General features: G+C 38.2%; 1 protein-coding gene across 1 annotated transcript; it reads right to left on the reverse strand.

Moving 5' to 3' along the window:
- Positions 1-5,409: 5,409 nt before the first annotated feature.
- LOC105194000 lies at positions 5,410-6,912 on the reverse strand. The gene is made up of 4 exons (XM_011158691.3): positions 6,412-6,912; positions 6,156-6,335; positions 5,977-6,065; positions 5,410-5,781 (listed from the first exon to the last, which is right to left on the reverse strand). The coding sequence occupies exons 2-4, from the start codon at positions 6,188-6,190 to the stop codon at positions 5,531-5,533; spliced, it is 375 nt and encodes a 124-aa protein (XP_011156993.1). The 5' UTR covers positions 6,191-6,335; positions 6,412-6,912; the 3' UTR covers positions 5,410-5,530.
- Positions 6,913-8,131: the final 1,219 nt, after the last annotated feature.

Consider the following 8,131-nt stretch of genomic DNA (forward strand, 5'->3'; position numbering starts at 1 on the left):
ATTGAAAAAGACAAAAGGCTATCGGTTCGCAACAACTGGTTGGCTACTACCACCGAAAGTTTATCTTGATGGCGCGCACGCGCGATGTCGAGTGGTACGGCGGGCCGTTGTAGCTGGGGGGCCCCCTTCGAAGAGGTGATCGTCACGCAATGGCGACAGGGCAGCTCGATGTCGTGAAGTCCTTCCCGCGATGCCTTCCTCGCTGCGATCGAAAGCCCCGCTTTCGAGTGCCGCGTTGTACGGCCTTGATGCTATATTTCGTGATGCCGTTTGTCCGGTTGGCAGAACTGCTTCTCGAAATTGCAGCGCGCTTGCTTGATCAGGCGCCACGCGTCCGATTGGCCGGATGCGCTCCTCGACAATGCCGCGCGCCTACTTGATTTAGCGCCACGTGTCCGCTTGACCGGACACGATCCTCGGCGGTGCTATGCGTCTGCTTGGTCAGACGTCGCGTATCCGCTTGGACGGACACCCTCCTCGACGATGTCGCGCGCCTACTTGATTCGACGCCACGTGTCCGCTTGGCCGGACACGATCCTCGGCGGCGTGGTGCGCCTGCTTGGTTGGGCGCCACGTGATTGCTTGGCCGGGCACGATCCTGGCTAGGTGACGTACCCCTGCTTGCCCAGGCAACGATCCTTGTATCTGCAGCGTGCCTGCTTGATCAGGTACCACGTGTCCACTCGCGAGACCGTTGCGTCGTCGACGATCGTCTATCAATGGCCGCTGAGCGTTCACTGATTATGCCTCGTTGCACTGATCCGTAGAGTCTGTCGTTTACCGCTGCACTGAGATGCGAATTTCCTGAGGATATCCGGCTCGAAGGACCAAATTTTGTTAATAACCCGGTCGATCTCGCGGTAGAATCGCGTCGCCAGGGAGACTGAGCGAGAAGTTGGCTTTTTATATTTTTATATAGATTTATTTCTCAGCCGGCAGTGGTTCGGATACAATGCACTTAGAGTCGAAATGAGAGGCGTATCACAACTTGAACTTATGAGAGACTGAAACTGCTATACTAGGTAATCGTGCCTGCCGACGGTACGTTAATGAAAAATGCGAGAAGGAAGACGCCGTCTTGCTCGGTCGCCGCCTTATTAGAGTTCTGCCGAAGCGCGGTCGCGCGAAGCCGGCTTCGTTTGAGTCGAGCCGAACTGAGCTGATCGAAAATAACTAATGCCGCTAGGAACGAGGCCGGGCCACTAGGGCATTTCTCCGCCCGGGAAATATGATTGAGTCATCGCAGCGACTCTTACAATATAGTACTTAACAGTAACAGTCTGATTAAGCTTCAGCAACTCGTAATGCGTCAAACCCTTCATTATCGAATACTCGGCAAAAGTTTTTTGCATGGATATTGGGTTTCAAAGTTGACGTTTAGCCAGGATTTACTAATGATTTTCTGCGTTTAGGGTCGTTGTATATCACCCATGTTTTGTAATTTATAGTGATTTTATATAGAAGATCTTTTCTTTTAAGTCAAGTGAGCAAAGACGTTACTGTGTCGAATCTTCGCACCTTGTTCTACAAGCTCAGGTTGTGAGAAATCATCTACCCTTTTTTTGAATGGTTTTTAACTGTAATTTTACTTAATTTCAACTATCTAATGTTCTATTAAAAAGTGAAATAGCAATAACACTTGGTAAACCTATGTAATTTTGGCAAATATGTGAACAAAGTTATGGTAAATGCAGGGTAATTTTTGAAAAATTATAACTTTTTTAAAAATCAAGGAAATTAATGTTAAAGGATTATATTTATATAAACAAATGTTTCATTAATTTGAATTTATAATTTAATGTTAATTTTGGAACATAAATAATGCTTTCATTTATGATATAAAATTAGTAATGTATAATATGCGATTTTAATAACTGTAGCTTTAATTCTATTAGTTTAATGAATTTTAATACGAATTTAGTGTTGAAAAGTAAAAATTACTGTTGGGACCCTTGGGGTCTCATTCAGCGTGCTGCCCGAGCAGACGCCGAGAGAAGTTGCGCTATCGAGAAGGGCGCTAAAAACGTGTGTGTGCGCGCCTCGCGTACAGACAGAATGTGTGTTGGTTTTAGACACGCGAAGCAGGATGTGGACGACTTCTACGCCTTGTACGAACTATATTCATTCTTGTATCTACTCAGGGTTACTTACTCAATAAACCATTCTTCCTTCAGTACGTACAGATTCTTAAGCTGTTATTTAGCACCCAAAGGACACAACAATTACATATATATATTTATATATTTATACATTTTTTTAAACTATTTATATACACATGATGCAACATTCCTATTGTATAATAACATAAAAATCAAATAGTTTTATTAATAAAAAGTTAAAAGTAGCAACTAGCAACAACCACTACAAACATTGTGCAAATATAATATATTAATAAAACAAAATATTATTAAAAATAAAAAATTATTTCCAATTTTAGTACCTTCATGCAAAGAGTTTTCAGTCAAGTTGGAGTCAATCGTCTACTATGAATTTTTTCACATCGACTTATACTACACCAATTATCAAGTTCAGTCAATCCCAAGATTCGATCAGCAAATCTATGAAAAGTGTTACTTTGACGATTTCAGTTTTTAGTGTTGTTCGTCATCGTCTTCGTCATCTTTGTATTGTTCAGTGTCTGCCAAGGTGCATTTACAACGCTCAAGTTGGGCGACTGTCCGTCAAGATGGGTTCTTATGTGAGGTTATGTACCATACAGCTACCTAATTGAGAGATCGCTCTAGAGAGATAGAGAGAAAGAGAATGCGTTCAAGAAAGAGAAAGAGAGAGAGAAGTATAATCTCTGCAAAAAAATTTTTTTTAAATTTTGAATTGTTCTTTTTCTTCTTGTTGTGAAATGTCTAAATATATAGAAATTTGTATGTAGAATCGGTGAATGTTCTAGTTTTTAACTAAATATTCAAATTTACTTTTCCCCCGTTCTACTTGCTAGAATGGTGAGACCGTGATTTTCTCTTTCTATCTATCTGATCAGTGCACACGCTGTGTCACTGTATAACAAAATTAATGTTAATTGCTGATATTGCCAAATTCTGACAATTACAAGTAGAGTATTGAGAATACTTATCGCTTGCCCATTCTGCTTGCTCTTGCACGCTATGTCTCGCTCGCTCGTCTCGTTGCTTGTTTTGTCTCGCTCGCACGTCCCGTTGCTTGCTCGCACGCTTTTGTTGACCACACGCCAGGAACGTTCCCGAGAGAAAGAGGCCAAGGGATCCACACACACGGCGACATCTCCCACCAATACTTCTTCAATGCGCCATCTCATTAATCATTCTTTGACTTTCTTTAGACTAAAGGTGCAATTTCATGCAGCGAGTAAAAGCTGGCGTTTTACCCCCACTCCATCGCAACGCAAAGCAGCGTTAAAAAGCTAAATGCTATCGCCTCTATCCTTTTTATGTAGCGAATAAAAGCTGGCGTTTTACCCTCACTCCACCCAACTCCACCGCAACGCAAAACAGCGTTAAAAAGCGGCAATTGCTAAGTACATAACCTGACATAACCGCAAAAATGGAGTTGGAATATTATAAACAATATATTGAGTATGTAAAATATTATAAACACACAGTGACGGTTATAGCTGAAATTAGAAGATGACGTATAGCTGCTGCAATTGCTGCGATGTATTTGTTAAAAAAAAGAAAAAGAAATAGATATAAAAAGAAAAAGTTTTGGGTAGCTTCTATTTTTGAAAATCGTAATGAGCACAATTTCTTGTTTGCATCGGTTCCGAAATTGATATTGGAGGACATACGATTCCACAATTACTTCCAAATGAGCGCAACTCAATTGGAGGAATTATTAGGACTGATCGGATGCAAATTGCAGAAGCAGGACTTTATTCGACAATCACCACCAGAACGATTGGCATTAACCTTGAGGTTTGTTTGGCTCAGCTAAATTAAATTTTGTAACTTAGTGTCTTTTAGTGTATATATAAAACAATAGGTTTGTTCGCAGTAAATGTTTCACAACACATTATATAAAATATTGTAGATATCTTGCTTCCGGAGATTCGATGACATCAATGTCCTACCAATATCTTGTAGGAGTGACAACAGCGAGTACTATAATACATGAAACGTGCAAAGTAATTTGGGAAGATTTGTTCCCTTTGGTTCTTCCTAACCAGCTTCAAGAAAAAGACTGGTTAGATATCGCCAATGATTTCAATGAAAAATGGAATTTTATTCATTGTATTGAAGCTATAGATGGCAAGCACGTTATTATTCAAGTATGTAAATTCATTTTTAATATATAACTAAAAAAGAAGTACAATTAAAAATAACCTTTCTAATTTTCAGTGTCCCAATAATGCTGGATCAGCGTATTTTAATTATAAAAATAGTCACAGTATAGTACTTATGGCAATCTGCGACGCAAATTACATTATCCGTTTCGTGGATATTGGGGCTTATGGCCGAAGAAATGATGGCGGTATTTTTAAGGACAGTGCTATAGGAAAAGCGTTCGATGAAGGTCGAATGAATATCCCACAGTCAGCAGCGATTAGGGAAGGAGGACCTATTTTACCATATTGTCTTGTAGGAGATGAAGCCTTTCCATTAAAATCGTTCTTACTTCGTCCGTATCCGGGAAGAGGTGGACTCACACCAGAACAAAATATATATAATTATCGTTTGAGTCGTGCAAGACGAATAATAGAAAACACATTCGGTATAATCACTAGTCAATGGAGAATATATAGAAAACCAATTATCGCCAGTACTGAAAATGCAAAGCTAATGGTTCAGGCAACTATTTATCTTCATAATTGGCTTCGCCGCCAGGACAATGATGAAAACATATATGTTCCTCCATCTGTGATCGATGTCGAAGATCCACATTATCCAAATGGTTTTAAACCAGGGTCTTGGCAAACTATTATGGAAGATGGATGTGCTTTCAGGGAAATCTCAAACTGCGGATCAAACACGAGTTCAAAAGAAAATATGGAAATTCGGAATAAATTTTGCCATTATTTTAATAACGAAGGGGCAGTACCGTGGCAACATAATAGAACTTAATAAAACACATGAATAGAAGACCTACATCAGTCACAGCTGTTCTATAGTGCCGAATAATTATTAATTATACAATTTCTAACTTAAACTGTGCGCCGCATACTCGTTAGACTTGAAATAATTATGAAATTGGAATATTAATGCTTTCAACAGTAATTGTAAAAAAAATTTTTTTAAAATGATTTTTATAATGTAATATATGTAACGTTATATAATAAATAAAACTAATAAAAAATATAAATAAACATTTTTTTATAATAATTTTTTATAATTTTTATTACAAAAATCTTTTTCTATAAATTTTATAAAAAGTTTAGATATAACGTATATTATAAAACTTATACTTTATTGTATCATCAATTTACTTATTATAAATGTATATATTGTTAACTATATTATTTATTTATTTAATACTTATTTAATACTTGTAACAGTAAATAAAGCTGCTTTGTCAATTGGTGGAGGAAACAAACGGAGGCGATTTAATTAGGATATCTTTTTTTAGCATCATTAAGCAATTGCATTACTTTAATCATTATGTCGTCCACAAACTGAGAATTGATTTCTCGTAATTGAGTAGCAACAAGGTTACCATATAAAGCTGCTTTGTCAGTCACTGTTGGCGTAGGAGGCACAAATGGTGGTACATTAATCGATTGATTTATAGCATCAACTAATCGATCAAAACTATCTTCGTTATCATCTAAGCTACTGCAACTACGTTTGTGATTACCTAAAATCATTTAGAGATATTGTATTTGTTGTACTTCTTAATTACATTTGTAAATTAAAGAGTAGCAAAAAAATAAAAACAAAAGGTCAAAATTTTTAAATCTCATAAAAAAATAAAATATTAAAAATATTAATTAAATTTTAATTTTTTATTTTTCTTCAATACCCTTCATAAGAAAATAATAAGTTAACATACGTGATCCACAACCACTGCTACTACTTTCATCAAAAATCGCAGTATCATTGGAATCTTCGTTGGGAAATGGTGCCATATTAGTTACAGTTCTGTACAATTTAAATTTACATGCAATAAATGTAAACAGATATGTATTACTGCATTAAGACATGTTTGAATGTTCGTTATTTGGTACATACTCGATTTCGGGCTGCATATCGCTAAGAAACTTCATCCGTTCAAAGTGTACCCATTTCTTTTTGTCCCTTTTTTTGAGGTCCCTGCTGAACTGCTTGGTTTCTGTTGTTTATTTTTATGCGTCCTGTAAGTATCACACAATGATTTCCATTTTTTTTTCAGACTTGTAATGTCCATTGTACCTACAAAAAATACAAAAATGTTTAATGGCTCTCTAGTTAATTTTATTTCATTTAAACTATGAATATAGAATACTACCATTCACTACTATTTTGATTTCTTCCCACAGCTTTTTTTTAGCTTGCATACTTCGCTCACTAAGAGGAAGCTTGAAATTCCATAGTGGGGGACGCTTATGGACTTCTTCGATGAGCTGTTCTTCTTCCAAAATTTTATTATTTCGCCAATTGCTCTTGGCCTCTTGGTTTGGGACTTGATCTGTTGCAATTACCTCCTCACCATCTATTAAACTCTTGCGTATTATACATCCGTCATCTACACAAAGCATTCATGTTAGTTGTAATGTTACTTATAAAATATGTAATAATGAAAAATTATTACTAATGTGTTTACCGCTCTTAGGATAAAAATAATATGAATTTTTATCTATCTAACATTCATTATATCCCTCCATACAAGAGTGACGATATATTTCTTCACTTTCTTTTATGGTACAAACAATAGTTTCGCACACACCACAAGTATATGAGGGCAACAGAATTTCCTACAATATAAAAAACACATTTATTAACACAATATAACAAATAAAACTATCTAACATAAATAAATAAAGAAAAAGCAACCTAACCTAAAAGTATGCTTACTATATAATATATACTACTATACAGGGTGTTTCAGACCACCCGTACACCCCTTTTCTCTTCGCAGGATTAGGACCAATCAAAAATATGTTCAGACGAAAGTTGTAGGGTTTCAAAAGATCTATTCAATGATCTTATCAGTTTGACCTTGGATGGCGTCGCCAAGGTCAGATCGAAATCCCATTAAGTTTTTTAAATGGAACAGCCTATTTTTGATTCCAGAATCTAATAGCTGGTGTCAAGACCTTTCCAAAACACTATAAGAATGTTTATTTTCGTTGACTACTTTCCGAGTTGTGCGGCTTGAAAGTTACACTACCGCCAGCATCAGCATTACTCAAGATGTACCATGTGATGGTTACTTAGTCGGATTTAATCTTGTGTGTGGGTGTGTGCATACGTGCATGCGTATGTGTATGGGGGGGGGAAGGGGAGTCAAAGTTTTATGTACTCTGCTTTTGTTTATTAACTGGATTGATTATGTTTGATGATCAATCATGTCCAGACTGACTGTATGCATTTTCCCGTGCTTAGCATTATCCAGAATGAACGACGTGGACGTGACGAGAATTTCATCCCATTGGGGTGCTTGATTTACGTGAGTCCCCTTGCCTCTCACGTTTGTGGTGCTTGATTCACGTGAGTCCCCTTGCCTCTCACGTTTGGGGTGCTTGATTCACGTGAGTCCCCTTGCCTCTCACGTTTGGGGTGTTTAATTCACGTGAGTCCCCTTGCCTCTCACGTTTGGGGTGCTTGATTCACGTGAGTCCCCTTGCCTCTCACGTTTGGGGTGCTTGATTCACGTGAGTCCCCTTGCCTCTCACGTTTGGGGTGCTTGATTCACGTGAGTCCCCTTGCCTCTCACGTTTGGGGTGCTTGATTCACGTGAGTCCCCTTGCCTCTCACGTTTGGGGTGCTTGATTCACGTGAGTCTCCTTGCCTCTCACGTTTGGGGTGCTTGATTCACGTGAGTCCCCTTGCCTCTCACGTTTGGGGTGCTTGATTCACGTGAGTCCCCTTGCCTCTCACGTTTGGGGTGCTTGATTCACGTGGGTCCCCTTGCCTCTCACGTTCGGGAGTGAATGAGTGTATGTTTTGTTAAGCGACTAAATGTTCAAAGTGAGCACCATTCTCTGCGATGCAAGCATCAATTCTAT

This window comes from Solenopsis invicta, chromosome 3, assembly GCF_016802725.1.
Source record: "Solenopsis invicta isolate M01_SB chromosome 3, UNIL_Sinv_3.0, whole genome shotgun sequence".
In the NCBI taxonomy this organism is placed as follows: domain Eukaryota; kingdom Metazoa; phylum Arthropoda; class Insecta; order Hymenoptera; family Formicidae; genus Solenopsis; species Solenopsis invicta.